Source organism: Corvus moneduloides, chromosome 7 (assembly GCF_009650955.1).
Source record: "Corvus moneduloides isolate bCorMon1 chromosome 7, bCorMon1.pri, whole genome shotgun sequence".
NCBI classification, from domain to species: domain Eukaryota; kingdom Metazoa; phylum Chordata; class Aves; order Passeriformes; family Corvidae; genus Corvus; species Corvus moneduloides.
In genome coordinates, this window is record NC_045482.1 from 695,445 (window position 1) to 712,953 (window position 17,509).

The following is a 17,509-nucleotide window of genomic DNA, read 5'->3' on the forward strand; positions in this document are numbered from 1 at the left end:
TTTTTTAGCTGCCATATTAACAATGAAAGAGAAAGATCCTCCAAAATATTTCTTTTCCATGAAGGGCCTTCTGTCAACAACAAAAAAAGATAATTCAAAGGAATATTTCAGGCAGCTGCTTTTAATTAGCTCACATGACTGGCTGGTGGAAGAATTCAATTAGAGTTGGTCGATTTTCTTCTGGACCAACAAAGGTGAGAGGCAGAGCGGGGCCTGATCCAGGCGTGGGGAGCCTCTCTCAGACTCCCAGCATCTCCCAACTGGTCCCACTGGTCATTTGCCATCTGCCTCGCCATTGATCAGCCCCATACCTTGAGCTGGGTTTTCTCTACACGGATTTACTTCCAGCCTTGGTGTGCTGGGCCGCCTGGCAGAGGAGCTTTACGGCCCCACCGCGAAAGCTTTTTTGGGGAGATAATTGCCCAAGTTCAAAGCCCTCTCAGCCAATCCTGTTCTGCTATTCATGCAAGCTGTTTCATAATGCTGTTTTGAACCCTGTTGGTGGCATAATTAAGATTTAATTAAATACAGGAATAGAAACATGTTGTTCATTTGACCATCTGTGAGGCAATGGCTGCGGTGGTTTTCGGAGTTTCTACGCTACATGCTGTTAGTGAGTGTTTCATATTATTTTCCATCTCCCCAACCATACTTGCACGTTTTCAGAGCCACCGAAGAGCCAGAGCAGATATTATGATGTTGTTACAGCCTTGTGTGGGTGATCATCTCTTTCTGCTGCTCTTTGCTATTGATCCTATCCCTCAAACCAGGCCCCAAGTGTAGCCGGAGCTGCTGGGACCATGGGGAATGGGGATGCCAAAGGAAGGATGGCTCAATCCAAAGATAAAAAGGAAAAGGAGAGGGATTTTGTTGATTTGTTTTGTTGGTGAAATGTTCAAACCAGAAGCACACTAGTAATAATAATAATAATAATAACAATAACAACAACAATAATAATAATATTAAATAAATAAATTTCTTCGTGTCTTCTACAGCACCTGGCACAAAAGCAGCCTAGGACAGACAGACCTGGCAATAATCAAGTACCCAAAGTGCACATCAGGGCCACAGAGTGGCTCCTCCTCCAAGCAAAGCCCAGGAAATGTTGAGCTGATGTGCCCAAATTGCGCATTTTTTTCATATGACAAAAACTCTTTGTGAGCTGGTGTTGAATATAAGTTACATCTAAATGAAAAGGGTGGGGTTTCCCCTAATTAAAACTGGTCTATTTCTGAAACTTTAGACGGGAAATATTTTGATTTCAACAAGATATTATGAGGCTAAATTTGGTTAAATGTTGTGTTTTTAAATAGTGTAAAATTCACCCCCAAGCCAAAACTGAAACATTTTGTCTCAGCTACAATGAAATGTCATGTTTGATCAGAACATTTCTTTCCCTACTGTTTGCTGGCCTAAGGGATGAAAGAACAAGAAGTTTAACTCAGACAACATTGATGCCTTCTTGGATTTTTCTTGGGGAGGAAGAAAGAGGTGGGGTCAACCACCCAACCCCAAAATAAATGCTTTACAAAGCTCTTGCTGAAGCACCTAGGAAAGCATGGATGAATTTTGCCTTTGCTCCTGCTGGCTCCCTGATTTACACTGCCAAAATAAACTACGCTTTTTTTTGGTGACAATAGTGCTTTAAAAATCAGAATTTTAATAAATTCAATGGATCCTTTTTCTGCTTTTTGTTTCGTTTCATTCTGGTTTTGTTTTCACTCACTTTTTTTGGGTTTCTGCTTCAGGGCACAGATGAGGGTGACCAGTCAGGTTAGCAGCAGTAATAGTTTACTTCCAAAAACTTGAAAAAAGTGTTTTGGAAAATGACCATTTTCTGGAATTGGGAGGGAAATAAGTGGGGAAAATACTGGTGGTTTATTTCAGCCTCCACGGGAGTGGGTCCATGTTCTCTCTTCACAGAGAAGCTTGATGTTTTATGGTGATGTTCTTCCTAACGACGCTCCGTGAGCACGTAAAGCACAGAATGTGACATCTCCTCTGCCTCTTAATTTATCTCAGTTCCGTGAATTCCCAGAGCTCCAGGAATCGTTGTTAGTTGCCATCTTCCTCCACCTTATTCCAGCCTCTTCCTACATGGGAAGTGGAGAGGGATCCTGGTGTTCCAAAGGGATATTTTGGTCCCCACCATCACCAAGTGGCAACAACTGCCCGGTGATCCCAACTTCCAAACCAATCCTCCTTCTCTCCTGCCATCTCTTCCAACCATCTCTGGCTCTGCTGCTGTTCTTTGTGCCTTTCTCAACACCCAGGACATATCGTGGATGGCTCGTGGCTTCCAGGGCATCAGCAGGTTTTGGGAAAAGATGATAGGATGTTCCAGGGAGCTGCGGGAAGGGACTGAGAGAAGGCTCTAATGCAGCAAGGAATTGGTTTCATTCTTGTAGATCATCTCATCCCAATTTTAATGGTGTTTGGAAGTCCCTGCTGGGTTCGGCCTCACTCTGTGGCAAGCCCTGAGATTTGGCAGGTGTCGGGACAGCAGGAGTTTCAAAATGTTTTGCAATCTGTCTCTGCTCCTGTCAAAATCACTGCCTTGGAAAAATCCCACTTTTGTTTCAACTGGTTGCCCTAAAAATGAGCGGAAAGGGCTCGTTTTGCCCCCATTGAGTGGCCCTGGCCGATGGGAGGATGATGGGACCATGATGGGACATTGCTCCTCTCCAACCTTGATTTCCAACAGCCGGGAATTTGGCTCGGCACCGGAGCCGAATGGAGCCACTGGCCCCATGCTGGGACTGGGATGGACGCCATCCAAGGGGCTGTGACCTTCCCAGCCCTACAGGCCTTTTCTCTGCTCCAAAACACCCCAGGAATGAGCCAGACTCTGGGAAATGCAGAAGAGGCCCATAAACACCTGAAATCCTCTTCAAAGGGCACAGAGAGAAATTTATTGCTCAGTGAGAGCTGTAATTTATTCCAAGTGCTCAGCCTATGATTTGAATATTATTTGACTTTGGAATAGCTTTCCCTTCAAAAAAAAAGCAAACCCACTCAGTGCCTGGATGTTTCTTGTCCTCAAAGTGGAGCTGAGCTGCGTCTGGTTCTTGCCATCCCTTTAACTCATCCCTGACACGATGCATTTGCAACAAGAAACACACACCCAGCACGTGTGGCTGTGAAACAGAATTCCCTCTGGAAGAATTTGCCTCTGGACAGATGTGGCTCAGGTCACCTTTCCGTCTGGCAGAGCAGATGAGCTCCGGGAGTCAGACTTCCATAGGCAAGGAATGGTGAGAGGCAGAAACGGGACCTGCGTGGTTCAGATTTTCTCCCCGTTGCTCTTAGAAATGGCCATTTTTAAAGATTTCTATTTTTCCCAACAAAACAAAATTTTCTGTGTAAAAGGCCATTTGCTCAGGTCTTTTCCCTGCATTTTGATTCCAGAATTAGGATGGGAAAATCATAAAAACACCGTTGCTTAGAAGCAGAAGTCGGCTCAGTTTTTATGGAACATTTTTAGCGTGCTGTAAAATCAGTGTTTGGCTTCTAAAAACACCGATATTGTGGAGGAAAACTTTGCATTAATATTGGGATGAGTCTATCTAATTTTATTTTTCAGAGGCAGGATTAGAAATCTAATTAGACTTAAAAGAAGAATTCACAACTAGGCTTAGAATTATAATTAGACTTAGAATTATCATTAGGCTTGGGCATAGAGTTTTAAGTGTATTTGGACTTAGAATTATAATTAGAATTATGATAAGACTTGGACTTAGAATTACAATTGTACTTGGACCTAGATTTGGAGTTCTAATTAGACTTAAAATTCTGATAAGGCTTGGACATAGAATTATATTTATACTTGGACTTACAGTTCTGATTAGACTTGGACATAGAACAAAAACAAGACTTGGACTTAGGATTGTAATTAGATTCAGAATTCTGATTAGACTTGGACGTAGAATTATAATTATAATAGGACTCACAATTCTGATTAGACTAGGACTTAGAATTCTGATTAGGCCTGGACTTTGAATTAACATTCTAACCAGCCACTGGAATAGGAAAGCTGCTGGACATTTCCCTTGCAAAAGCTGCAGTTTTGAAGCATTTCTGAAGTTGTGACTTCATGTCTGACCTAGTGGAGGGAAGTGTTTGAACCTGGCTTTATTTAGGGTCCCACTTAATCCCTCTCTGAGCGTGGAGGGTGTAAAGACCCCGTGAGCTCCGTTTCTGAGGTGGCAGGGACCTCGCTGAGGTTTTTCTCTCTCTGCACTGAGATTCCCTGAGCTCGGGGAGCTGCTCAGAGGGAATAAAATGGTGCATTATCAAATAATCCCTGGGAATTGGGCTCAGTCGCAGCAGTAACGCTTCCCAGGCTCGTGTCTCAGCTACCACCTATCCACAGAGCATCTTCTGAACCTGCTTTGGCTCCTGCACTGCTTCCAAAATGCAGGATTTGGGGAGGAATATTCCCTTGCCGATGTTTTTCTCCTCCCTAAGTGGAAATGTCGGTGTTTATTTGTGAGCGGGTGAAGAATGCTGTGGGGTTATCGCTTCTCTGTTTTCCCTCAGGTGTTTTTTTGGCACAGCTATGATGTGATTTAAGATAAATAAATTAAAAAAAAAAAAAATAGCCACAACTGTTGGAAAGCCCGGCGATGTGATTGTCAGGGGGACCCCTCCCGACTGCACCCCCGCTCTGCTCCGTTACCGTGACGCTCTCCCAATTTCCCTCACTCCACGCTCCAGGAGACTGGCACAAAAAGTGCCTTTATTCCGAGGGGAGGCCGGTGGGTCAGGTAGCTCCCATCCTGAATCAATAAAGGTGCCGGCAGGGCCGGCTGCCCCTGCCCCGGCATCGCTGCGGGGTCTGGTGTTAGAGGTCGACGCAGGATCCCGAGGGCTGCTTTGCGGTGGAGGTAGGAAAGCAGCGAGGGAGCCTTGGCCGTCCGTGGTGTGTGCAAGGAGATGTGTGCAAGGAGATGTGTGCAAGGAGATGTGTGCAGGGAGATGTGTGCAGGGAGATGTGTGCAAGGAGATGTGTGCAAGGAGATGTGTGCAGGGAGATGTGTGCAGGGAGATGTGTGCAAGGAGATGTGTGCAGGGAGATGTGTGCAGGGAGATGTGTGCAAGGAGATGTGTGCAGGGAGATGTGTGCAGGGAGATGTGTGCAAGGAGAGGTGTGCAAGGAGATGTGTGCAGGGAGATGTGTGCAGGGAGATGTGTGCAGGGAGATGTGTGCAGGGAGTTGTGCTCGCATCCCAGCAGGTTTGGAGCCACGTGCCTGTGTTTATCCAGGCTTTCTCCTGCGAATGTGAAGCGGGGGTCGCAGCGCGCTGCGCGTTAAAGCCTCCTGCCGCTATCTCTGCTGATAAGAGCGTTTCCTGTGTTTGGGCACGGTTTGAACGGAGCTTCCCGGGTGGAATAAAGGGTTATTTCGTGGGGGAACGAGCCCTGGGTGTTATGCTGAAGCTCATTTTCAGAATATCCCGTCCCGTGTCCAAGCGGGCAAACGCCAGTTCCAGATTCGGGCGTTTTCTGGGGTCGAAGCAGGTCCAGCCGCGCTCATTACAACAATGCACGGACTGAACATTTGGGAACACCGATTGCTGTGCTTGAAACCTGGTTTTATACCTAACATCTCGTTTGGGATAAATGTCAGAGCAGCAGGTGTGTTAGTCCAAGCCTATCTTTAACTTGATGCGCAGTTAAACATTTTCAAGCGCTCGGATGTCCTGTAGGGAAAGATGCCATGAGAGAGCAAAGTGCTTGCATCGGATAGGAAATCTGAATAAAGGGGGTTTTATTTTGCCTCTGTCTTAGGGAAGCAGGGAAAGGAGAGGTCTCCTCCCAAGGCAAGTATTTTTATGTTAAAAATAATTTGCCACGCAGAAGTAAAATGATGCTCCGCAGCAGCGGAACAAAACAGAATTCCTCGGCGAGCTTCCCAGTAGAATATATATTTTTTTAACTTAATGGAGTTAATCCTTGTTTGTTTACCTTCTTGATTATATTAACCAGCAAGGTAGTGATTAAAGGCAGGAGTGTAGCTCATACTAATTATATTTAAAGCCCCTGAACGTGTTTCTTTTTAGTCAGAGATGATTACAATAAACACACCTGCACTATTTTATGAGCAGGCTCGGCCCTGGCTTGGGGTGCCAGGAAAGGCCAGGATTTAACCCTGCTTGGGGGTGCCTTGATACAAAGTGGGGTTTTTTCCCAAGGAATTCCGGAGTTGCAACGTGGAGGGACTGGAGCAAACAGCTGGGCAGGTCTTGGTTGAAAATAGAAATGGATGAAACACTGACTAAATTCATTGTATCCCTCAGCAGGTAAAGCAAAGGCTAAATGTGCTCCTGTGTGAAGGTTCGTGGCTGTGTTGGTCAACAGCCAGTGGCTCTGCACGACCCGTTCTGGTCTTAGCCCAAACCAGTACAAACCATTGCCCCTACTGGTTTATACAGGAGCTGGCTGCCTTCATCGTGGAGCACAGAAATATTCTCACAGAGAGTGAATTTCCCCTTTAGAGTGCCGGCTTTGGGTTGATACGTGGGGGTTTCAAGAAAAAATAAGACTCGCAGAAGTTAATTCGCCGCGGCAGAGCGGTTTGGGGAGATAACATCTTCTCGTCCTGCTGTTTAATTAAACCCAGATTTTTATTTGCTATACCTTTTAATTAAAGAGGAATAAGATATTTGCCCTCCTAAGGCATCTGGTTGATTTTATGAAATGTGGGGTTTGGGGTTTTTTTGTTGTTTTACTTTCTAGTTTGAGATTGAAATGCACCACTCTGCTCCAGCACATTTTTTATTGAAGGGAGGTTAGGCAGCTTTTCCTCAGCTCTGGAGGCTCGGAGACAGCCACAACCATGAAATTCCCCTCCGGATTCGAGCTGATCTGCTCACAAAGCAAGGAGGAATAAAAAAAAAGCCCTCCCTGCAGCTGTGAACTTGAGCTAGGAATAAGTAGCAAGGTAACAGATATCACAAAGCAAAAGAAGTGGAAAAAAAAATTCAAGTAAGGCAAAAAAACCACTTGCCTTGCTATTTATTCAGGGGCTTAAATTTATTTAAGCAGTGAGAGTATTTCCAAAAGTACTTATTTTGCATTCATATGGTAGTGAGGAATTAAAACAAATTCCCTGAATGCTTTCTTAATGTGGTTCTTTAACTGCTTTTTGCTGCTTGGAAAAGATCAGTATTTATATTGTTACGAATTTGATCTCGCTGTTTGTGCTAAGCACCTTTAGAAGAGAGGCTGCTCGGCTCTTCCATGTTTAGTTTTATGAAATCTCCCAAAAGTTAAGGGCAGCACGTTTCAACCTCAAAATAAAATCAGATCTCTTCAGATTCCCCTTGAATGTTCCAGGCTATTTTTGTAGGGTGCAATTCTTCCTCCACATTATTTAAGATACCTTGAAAGTCGATAATTTCTGATTATTTTTTTTTTCCCAAGGCTTTGCCAGCTTCTTCCACTGAATTAATTTCGCAGTTTTGTGGGATTGCTAAGTTATTATTGATTTTTAACACAGGGAATTCACTGGGAAGGTACCAACCCCATATTACTTTCATTTTGCAGAGCGGTTGAGTTCCAGCCCTGGCTCGGAGTCTCGTGTTTTCCCGATGTTTTACCCCAAGGAGAACGGCTTGGCTGCGGAAGAGCAGCGCCGGGAATGCTTCACAAAGATGTAAGAGCTGGGAGAAAAATATAACGTGGAAAAAGGAAAATCGAGTTATCGAAAGGGCTTTTTCTTTTTCCTGGTTTTTGTTTGGCTCGGGGGCTTTTCACCCCCTGGAAGCAGATCCGTCATTCTGCTGGGGCCGTGTAATGTTTCTGAGCCTGAAATTCCTGTCACGACGCGGCAGAAATCCTACCCCGTGGTGTGAGAAGGAGAGTTGGATAGTGTCTGTTGGAAACATACTGATAATATGGAATTACCTTCCTGGGAAAGGCTGATTTCAGGGAGCAGCATGTAGTCCAGAAAGGAAAACTGAGAAGCTGCTCCGTGTAAGGTGTTGATCCATCCCAACACAGGAGTTTATCCTCTGTGCTAATTGCACCCTCATGTCAGCTCGGCCTAATTTAAATGTAAGCCAGGCTTATATTTAAACATGGGCTTTGGTGTTTCCCTGGCCTGATAAAAGTGGGATTAAAGGCTGCAAATCTGCCTGCTGGATGTGCAAAAATCAGTGCAAGGGCCCCTTCCAGCTGGGAAATTCTGCCTTGTCTTGCTGCGTCACCCAAAATGCTTGAATACGGCGGTGGCTCGGGGTGGGTTGGTGTGCACCTCCTCAGGAGGGGGAAATCGTGGGATGGGGGGAATAAACACAGTACTAGAGGGGTCTGTGGTGCTTCAAACAGCACCAGGAGAGAGGCACTCGCCACAGGGGGCCTGGGAGCCAAAAACCTTGGGAGCGCGGGCCCGAATTCCCGGTACCCAAACAACGGGAAAGTTTGATGCTTGTTGGAAAGCAGCTCTGGGATTAACTCCCTGGCTGGCCCCGGTGCTGTAACCTCCAACAATGGCTGTTCCAGTTCATCTACGTTTATTGTCCCCTGGGGAGCCGCGGGAGCGCGGGCTGGGGAAGCCTCTCCCGCACACTCCACGGGATGCGCGCGGCCCAGCGCGGGGGGATTGGGAACACGCTCCCTTCTGAGCAGCTCTGTGGGCTGCTGTTTAGCAAAATGCCCTCTCTGGGACTGCCAGCTGCATCCCTGAGCTGGGAAACAGGGTTTTGATAAGCCTCATCTGCGACTGGGGCTTGTCGCTGGGAAAGCGGGAGCCAGGGAAACCCGCCGGGCAGCGGAGCGCTGTGGAGAGGCTGCAAGGAAAGGCCCACCAGGCTGATGTCTCTTCATGACTGATAATAATTCCTGATCTCCGTGTGGGAGGTTTTATTACCCCCTCTTTTCCTACCCCACATTTCCAGGAGACAGGGACGCAGAGGTGAGCGTGCCCAGATAGCCAAAACCTGGGATCGCCCTCCCCATTGCTCCATCTGTGCTCAGCAGTGTCTGATGGCAATGGCCTGGGCTAAAACTTTCCATGCTCGGTGTCTGCCTCAGCCTCAGATTATTTTTGGAAAGGGCTTTTGGAGGAGATGGCGTAGCCATGCCCGGGACTGGGATCAGAGAAAGAGGCATCTCGCCGCGGCGTGGGTGCTTCCAGGATGAGAGCAGGATGCAGAGGGAATGCTGTGCTGCTTCCTGAGGGTGTTCGGGATCAGTGGATGCTCTGCCTGGAGGTTTTTGTGCCAGCTCATGTCATCTCGGCTCCTCAGGGAAGTATTTCCCTGGTATTTCAGAGCATTCAGGTGCTGCAGAGGCAGGCACTGGAAGGGTAAATTATATTTCAGGCTCTTTCTCTATGCAAGGTGTGTAAACAGGACATGGAAAGCTGCATAAAAACGGCTTCAGGAGGATAAAACCCAAGGATTTGGGGTGAAGAGGCATAAAACATGATCTAAGTGCAGGGACGGAGAGCTGTGCGTACCCTTTACATGCAGTGTTCGCAGCAGATGTTTCTGCTCGCTCTGCTCCCCGAGGCGATGATCCGCTTTCCCGGGGCTGGGCTGGAGCAGGGATGCTGGCAGGAGTCATCCTCCGCTTTGGGAAAAGCGAGATTTTAATCGCGCACCACGAGAGGGCAGTGCCTGCAGCTGGATTCCCCTCAGCTCAAACACCCTCCTGCTAACGCGCTTGGACTGCGAATCCAAAACAACATTATCTGCTTTTATTCCCGTCCCCCTCTCCCCCTTTCCTGGCAAGGGATTCTTTTTGAGATTGGAATCGCTTTGGCGCTGGAGTTTCCCTGTTCAGATGCACTCGGACTTCAGCAAGCAGACTGGGTGGGAGTCATCTAAAATTAGCCATCGTGGTGGAAATTACACTTTTTTCCCACAGAAGGAGCTGATGTGGCTTGGAAGGCTCATCCCAGGGTCGGGGCTTGCGGGTCACCCCCACGGCAACACCCTGGTTGCCCACACATGGATTTATTGAGGGGCTGCAGTCGGAAAGCAGAGCTGGCTTGTTGCAAGGAGACTCCTACAAGGCATTCAGGGTGCTGGAGCAGCTCTGGAAAGCCGCCCAGTGCCTGTTTGCCTCTTTTCCCACCTGTGCAAAGGGGCTGTCCTGTTCGGGGTGCAGTTTTGAGTACAGGGATGGCCGGATCCATGCAGGGACAGCAGCCCTCAGGCTGCTTCGAGCTCCTCCTGCTGATTGATTCCCTGGGCAAGCTTCCTGGGATGTATCCCGTGCCCATGGAGAGCATGGCCCACAGCCCAGGAAATCCTGCCCAAAGTCTGTCACTGGGTTTGAAGGCGAATGCAGGTCTGCTGAAGTCCCAGCCATCCCACCTGAGGGCACACCATGGTGGTAGCCCTCTCCAGGCGAGGGATGTGGGGCATGAGAGGTACAGAGAAATGTCATTCTTCTCTGCAGGAAGGAAATGGAGGAAACAATACCTGGGAGCTGCAATTTTCCCAAGTTTTCCCATTCCATCCCTTCCCTGGGAGGGTGCTGAGGCCCTGGCACAGGGTGCCCAGTGAAGTTGTGGCTGCCCCTGGATCCCTGGCAGTGTCCAAGGCCAGGCTGGACATTGGGGCTTGGAGCAGCCTGGGACAGTGGGAGGTGTCCCTGCCCATGGCAGGGGTGGCACTGGATGGGCTTTAACCCAACCCCCTGCCATGGGCAGGGACACCTCCCACTACCCCAGGTGGCTCAGGAATGAAAACTTGCTGCTGTGGGTCTGTGGCCAAAAAAAATAAATTAAAAAACCAAATTGTCCTTTCACCCCCAAATTGTCCTTGAAACTACCAACACCTTCTCAAAAAAACTGCTCACAGTGGGGATGGGATTCCTTTTGTTCCAGGGTTTCCATGCTGATGGAGGAGCACAGAGCGTTGTTCCAGAAAGGGTTAGCAGTTTACTTGTGGAAGAAGGAAGGTGTAACAAGTAATTCTCACTTCTCTTGGCAGGGCGAGCGGTGGGCTGGAAGCAGGGGCTGTGTTTGGAATGAGCAATTCTCCTGCTGCTCTTGGGCCCCTGAGCTGCCCCCCCTCAGGGGCTGGAGCACAAGAGTACCACTGCTCAGAACCTCCTGGCACCCTTCCACGGGAGGTAGGGCCGTGGGACTCCTGGTGAGAGGATCCTGCTGCTTTGTGAGGTGACGAGGAAAAGCAGAGCTGATCTGTGCCCTGCCGCTGAGGGAGACCAGGAAGGTGGAGCCTGAGCCTCAAACCAGGGATTCCCTCTTTGGGCATGTGCTGCTGGACTGAGGAGCCTTGGATAGGTCTTCACAAAGCCAGCTTGGGGTCTTGGTCTGCACAAGGGTGTATGGGCTGCTGTACAAGCAGGCTGTGTGTGTGCATCATAGGGTCTGTGTAACTTAATCCTGGAATAAAATGTCAGGGTTCAGGACGCGAGATGAAGAAACCGAAAAATGAGGGGAGCTATCAGTTCCCTGCCAGAGAGTCTCACTGTGCTGCCAGGTAAGCCTGTTGACAGGAGAGCACAAATCTGCTATCAGCTGTGACCCAGGGAATGAGCGTGAGCTGCCAGGGGAGAGGAGCGGTGGGCACGGAGCATGTCCACAAAATCCACACTCAGCACTTGCCCTGCGTTGGCACGGAGTGCAAATGTCCTGCACAGAGATCATTTCCCCCTCATCTTTCTGCCTCCTAGCCCACATCCAGGAGCTGAAGTTCAGTCAGAAAAAGGCAGGGTTGTTCAAGAACAAACCTGTGCCCAGCCCTGGAGCTATTCAGGAATGGCTTTCCTGGAAAAAATCCCTGAAGAGCCAATTTGCTTTTGCTCTGTTTAGCAGGAAGAGAGCCACAGCACCAACTTGGCTTCCCTTAGCCACAGAGAGTGATTGCCCTCTTAATTTGCTTTTATTTACATGAAGTTAATGGGACCATCAGAGGCTGACCTGACTCTGTGACACCTTCACCGTTTCAGCAGCCAGTTGTCTCCAAAGGATTTAACAACACACCACCCACAAAGCATCCTTTGCTTTAGCAGCTTTGGCTGGAGCATCAGCTGGAAGGGCCTGGCAGACTCCAGGTAGCCTGGGGAGGGCAGGCAGAGGTGGACTGTCCCCTGCAGGCAGCATCAATCAGCAGAAATCAAGCTGAAGGTGGTGGAATGACACTGGTGTCAATCAGGAGAAACAGCTTCATCAATTCTAGCGGTGGCAATAAATGCATCGACTCCTAATTGATTCAAGAGCCCAAGATCGGGGTTTCAGCTCCCAAAAGGAACATTTTATTCCTGGCTTTGTCTCCAACCCAAACCCCAGTCCTTACATATCCTGCTGCGTTTTTTCCTAGCTCAGAGTCACCATCAAATTCTAAGACACCATCAAATTCCAGCCTTGAGTCTCTCAGAGTCCTGCCTTGTGTGACGATTCCTTGACAGCAGCAGGGACAGGTGGCAGTGACCCCACAGCAGGCAGAGCTTGCCAGCCTGCAGACCCCAGCCCAGCTGGCAAATCCCATAGGAACGGTGCTGCTGGTGGAACTGGGCTGCGGGAAGCTCAGCAGATATTTCTGCCTGTCCTGGCATTGCTGTTTGAGCGTGGAGCAGCAGCGGTGGGTGTTTGCATCTCAGGAGAACTTCAGCTTTACCTTCCTCCCTTCAGCTTTACCTTCCTCCCTTCAGCTTTATCTTCCTCCCTCAGCTGGAGGAAAAGCTTTGTCCCAGGACAACTCTTCCTGCTCTGTCATTGCAATGCTTTTGATACCAGTGGCGTCTCCAGGTTTGTTGTCCATCCAAAACCAGCAAAATGCCTGAACCTGGGAGATGCCCCCAAATCACCTTCCTATGGATGTGCTTTCCTGCTGCTCCTGCACACACCCAGCTTGCTCCCAAAGCCATTATCCAGGATTTCTGGGCTGGAGCAAAAGGCAAAGAAAGAGATTTCTGATTGTGACCAGGTGCCTGCAGCAAATATTTGTTTCGGGACGTGGCATTATTGTCCTGTGTCCAGCACAAAGCTCTGCTGCAGGGTAGAGAAAAGCAAGGCAGACATTCAAATCTTTGAAATGAGGGGTTTATGGAGAGAGGGATTCTGGATGCCCAAAATTAGCTTGGGATGAAGGACTTTATAGCCCTGGGTGGAGGTGATTCCCCCACCAGCCATGACAACCCTGGAGAGGCATTTTCTGTACCCTGATGATTGTGGGGGGTGACCTGAGGGCTCTGGCTGGGAGCAGCTTGGAGGGATGAATCCCAAATCCCTGTTGCCGTCAGTGGGAGCTTGGAGAAATAAAGATCCTGACGAAAACCCATGGAAAGCCCTACTGGGATTATTTGGGCACTATTTGGACCACTGAGATGGGTGTGGAACTCTCAGCCCTGGCTCTGGTCCCACTGAGCCCTCATCTCCCCAGGAGGGTGATGATGTGACAGCTGCTCCAGGGGTGCTGCAGAGCTTGGGGCTGAGGGGCTGGATGGTTCCATGTCCTTTAGGATGCACTTGGGCATCCTGGACCAAGCCCCAAGGCATCCCTGTGCACCCTTTTGTGCTAATCTATGGCACTTTGATGACATGGAGGACCAGCATTTCCAGAGTAGAAAAGCAGGCAAAAGTAGAAGAATGCATTTTCAGGTGGTTGTTTTTTTTTTAATATTTTCACCTTTTCAGGTGCTGTTTCCTGTAAAAATTCATCCAAGAGTCAAAATTTGAGACTGAATGTTTTATTCTAAAGTGACTGAAATACATTGTTGAATTCAATATGAAATTCCCCTTTTTGTTCCGACAGAAAAATTGAAAAGGTAAAAAGGTTCTTCACAGTTTCCCCCTCCAAGGCCCCTCTTCACCTTCACTTTCCCCACAACAATCAACCAGAGCAAAAGCTCTGTCCCTGACGTGTTTTGGCTTCTCAGAGATGAGAGCGGTGAGATGAACTGATGAGAATGTTAAATAATAAATACATTTTCTTTTCTTCAGCCCAAACATCCTTCCTGCTACAAAAGGCCACCATGAAGAACATTAAGGCAGAATGGTTTCAGATTGAGGGTGGGCAGGCCCTGGCACAGGGTGCCCAGAGCAGCTGGGGCTGCCCCTGGATCCCTGGCAGTGCCCAAGGCCAGGCTGGACACTGGGGCTTGGAGCAGCCTGGGACAGTGGGAGGTGTCCCTGCCCATGGCAGGGGGTAGGACTGGATTAGATTTAAGGTCCTTTCCCACCCAAACCTTTCTGGGATTCTGTGAAGACGTGAGAAATTTTGGGTATCTACAGAGCCATGTCTCACCTCCTGGAATTTCAAGGTGTCTGTGCCCTGGATCACTGGTGACTTTTGCAATCACCACCCCGGACATCTTAAGCCAAGCAGTGGATTCCCACCGGTGTTGCTTAGTTTTTCTCTCATGACCTCATTTCTCACATACTGGACGTGGATTCGGACATAATCCTCATCCAGTGGAAGAGAAAATGTTGGGGCTGTGGTTGTCTTTTAATGCTTTGCTTTTTCCAAGTGAGGGCAGCTCTATCAGCAGTGAGAAACTGGGAGAAAGAGAAGCTGAAGGGCCTAAAGAGCGATGAATCAACAGAGAAAGGGGCTGGGTGCTGGAGATGGGGAGAGGAAGCGCTCTGGGACGATGCGCGAGGTCGTTCGTGCCGTGTTCTCCCTTGCAGGGCTGGGAATGCAGCAGCTGGTGCCCAGCACTCCAGGCCTCAGGTTTCGCCGCCTTCAAAGGCCTTTCCTTAATCCCACTTCACCCAGGACAGGCGGGCTGTCAGATCTGCACGAGGGAGAGAGGAAAACACGGTCATTTAAACATTTCAATCAACCCTCAACAAGTCAGCTATCCAGCCTCTCCAGAAGGGGAGCCTCACTCACTTGGATCTTTCCAAGTGGAGTTCTTCACACCTGGAAGCCTGGCAAAAGGGGGTGATCCCAATGAGAACCACTTGTGTTGTTTGAAAGAAGTTAAAAACGGGGGAATCTGGCCACTAAAACATAATTTTTTTCTGTAGTCAAGGGAGTTATGAGCAGTGGTATATCAGGAGTCATTTTCCCAGTCATCCAGACAATGGAAATTGATAGGAAAGGAGAAAAAACTCAATAAAAAACTCAATTAACTTTCCCTTTCAAGTAAACTGATCGCTTTTCCCCAGCAGACTCTGTCTTTTTGGCACTTGCCCGTAATATGAAAGAGGAATATTTTTATTAACTGATTTTTCTCTTCCCTTACTTGTGCTGCACTTTTTGAAGGCTCGTTTTGAAGTCCCCTTTCCAAGATCCAAAGGAACTTATATAGCAAAGGAACAGAGTTGGAAAGGGGATTAATTAACTTAAAATCCGAAGTACCACGAACTGCTGAACCCCCCCCCACCCTGCTCCTCCCTGCTCTAAATCACCCAAAACCTGTTGCTTTCTGAGGTTGAAGCCCTGTGTTGGGCATTTTGGGCCATTTCCCATCTTCGCCACACAGTGGCTCGATGAAAAATCTATTCTGGAGGAAGAAAGGCCGAAATTCATCCCACCTAAGTCAGGGATTAAGTACAAACCGAATAGAAAACAGAATAACAGCCCTTCGCTTCAAAATAGATATAATTATATAAGATTATAAACTGCAAATAGGCATTTACTTCCCCATATTTTGAAAATAGCTTGAAATTTGAATGCTCTGTCTTGTGTGTCCTGGTTCATGTGTTGAACCATAACCTCTGAGAAACTCTGGGTTACTGGAACATCTGTATTTTAAGAAATTACATGCTGTTTGTGTCCAAAACCAGGTGTTTTTCTCAGCTGAGCATCAGCTAAGGAAAACTTCTGAAGAAAACGTGGAAAATCTCTACAGGCTCCATCAGAAAAGAACAATTTCGCACAGGATTAAGCAAAAAAGTCTAAAAATATATTCTGAAAATAAAAATCTTTCATTTTCCTAAAAGGAACCGTTCCCTTAGGAAGTTGCTTTGGGGGGGGGGGGGGGGGGGGGGGATGGGTAAGGGGAGCGTTATTTGTTCCGTTTTTTAAAGACAAAGATCCTCCTCAAAAGAAAGTTAAGAGGGTGAATTATGATTTTCTGCTGCCACTTTATTTTGGATTTCCCCTTTTTGAAGGTCATTTCTGTGCTGTTCCAGAGCTATTTGGATGGGGCACGTGGCTGCCCAAAGGAAACTTGCCCCGTGCATGCCCAGGCGTCGCTCTGCTCCCCCAAACACCGCCCATCCCTCGCTCACCGCTCGTATTCCAGGCCGCCCGCTGGGGGCTTTGGAGGCCGCCCCTCAGGCACTGCTCCACGTAGGCCTTGGGGTCAGAGCCGGACACGAGGATGTCCCCGAGGAGGGCGATGTAGGCGATGGCTAAGCGGAGAGTGTCGATCTTGGACAGGCGCTTCTCGTAGGGGAAGGTGGGCACGTGGCAGCGGAGCTCGTCGAAGGCCGAGTTGATGCTGAGCATCCTCCTGCGCTCGCGGAGGTTGGCGGCGCGGCGCTGCCGGGGCCTCCCGGGGGACCCTGTTGGGACAGGGGACTTGCCCAGCTCAGCACCCCCTGAGTGCTCTGCCAGGCACTCCAGGAGGAAGTTCTCCAGCTGGATATCGGGATCTGCCGGCTCCCAGAGGAGAAATTCCGGAGTGGGGTCCCCCCGCTCGAAGTTGTAGCAAACTTCCTCCATGCCCTGGCCCACCAAGCTCGAGGAATTCTCACAACTTCAGGTGAAACTGGTTTATCAAGAATATGGGATTCTAATTTCAAACGTGGGCAGGGAGTTCTGGTTGTGTCCTTGAGGAAGATTATGGGAAAATTTTGCACGGTTGCAAATCCAGGTGGGAGTCGGGATTTAAATACTTTGTGTCTTCTCAGCAGGAAATACTTCATGGCTCCTCTTCTCCTCTCAAAACTAATTAGTACACGTGCCTCCCTTTTTATTAGCTGCCCACTACAAAACATTATGAATGAATCCAAGACAGAATGAGATTCCTATTGACTTTCTCCTGGAAAATCCATTGAAGCAGTTATTGAGCCCTTCCACAGGTCCAGTCTCTCCCCTTGCTGTTTAGAGGAGGTTCACAGAGGGATTTTGTTTGGTGAGGAGTGGTTGGAGGAAGGAACAAAATAGTCCTTTATCTTTTTGGTGAAGTGTTAATAGCCCCACAGTCTCCTGCGGCCGCGCAAACAAAATCCTATTATATCGCTGTCACAAACACATGGTTCTGTGTTTGACAGCACGAGCCAGTGGCATCTTCTGCTCCTCTGGAGAGGGAAGGTGCGGGATGCACTGCTGTGGAAAACCGGGACACAGTGGTACCTCATTAAGTGAGCCAGCAGCACCTCCTTTGCTTGCTGCGTTTCCCATTTACACTTGAGTCACACGTTTGCTCTGTGGACATTCCGTGCTCTGTCCCACACCAGGAAACAACAGCAGCTGTAAAACCACACTGGGTGCAGTCCCGGAGTGGTGCAGCTGGTGGGAGAGCTGGAAACTGGGAGAGCAGCGGGTATCCAGCAGCACAGGGATGGGGTGGAAGGCGTCAAGCACCACCAGAGCTTTAGGGCAGGTACATAACGTAAGTGTGCGCTTCATTCTCT

At 48.6% G+C, this 17,509-nt stretch overlaps 1 protein-coding gene across 1 annotated transcript; it reads right to left on the minus strand.

Moving 5' to 3' along the window:
* Positions 1–14,124: 14,124 nt before the first annotated feature.
* On the minus strand, positions 14,125–17,285 carry LOC116446655 (helix-loop-helix protein 13-like). Its single transcript, XM_032114844.1, has 2 exons — positions 16,160–17,285; positions 14,125–14,715 (listed from the first exon to the last, which is right to left on the minus strand). Exons 1-2 carry the CDS (start codon positions 16,593–16,595, stop codon positions 14,678–14,680), a joined length of 474 nt encoding a protein of 157 aa, XP_031970735.1. The 5' UTR covers positions 16,596–17,285; the 3' UTR covers positions 14,125–14,677.
* Positions 17,286–17,509: the final 224 nt, after the last annotated feature.

Coding starts and splice junctions, on each gene's coding strand:
- LOC116446655 (XM_032114844.1), bottom strand. CDS start 16,595: ATGGAGGAAGTTTGCTACAACTTCGAGCGGGGGGACCCCACTCCGGAA. Junction 14,716..16,159: donor GGCGGCCTGGAATACGAGCG/GTGAGCGAGGGA, acceptor TCCCTCGTGCAG/ATCTGACAGCCCGCCTGTCC.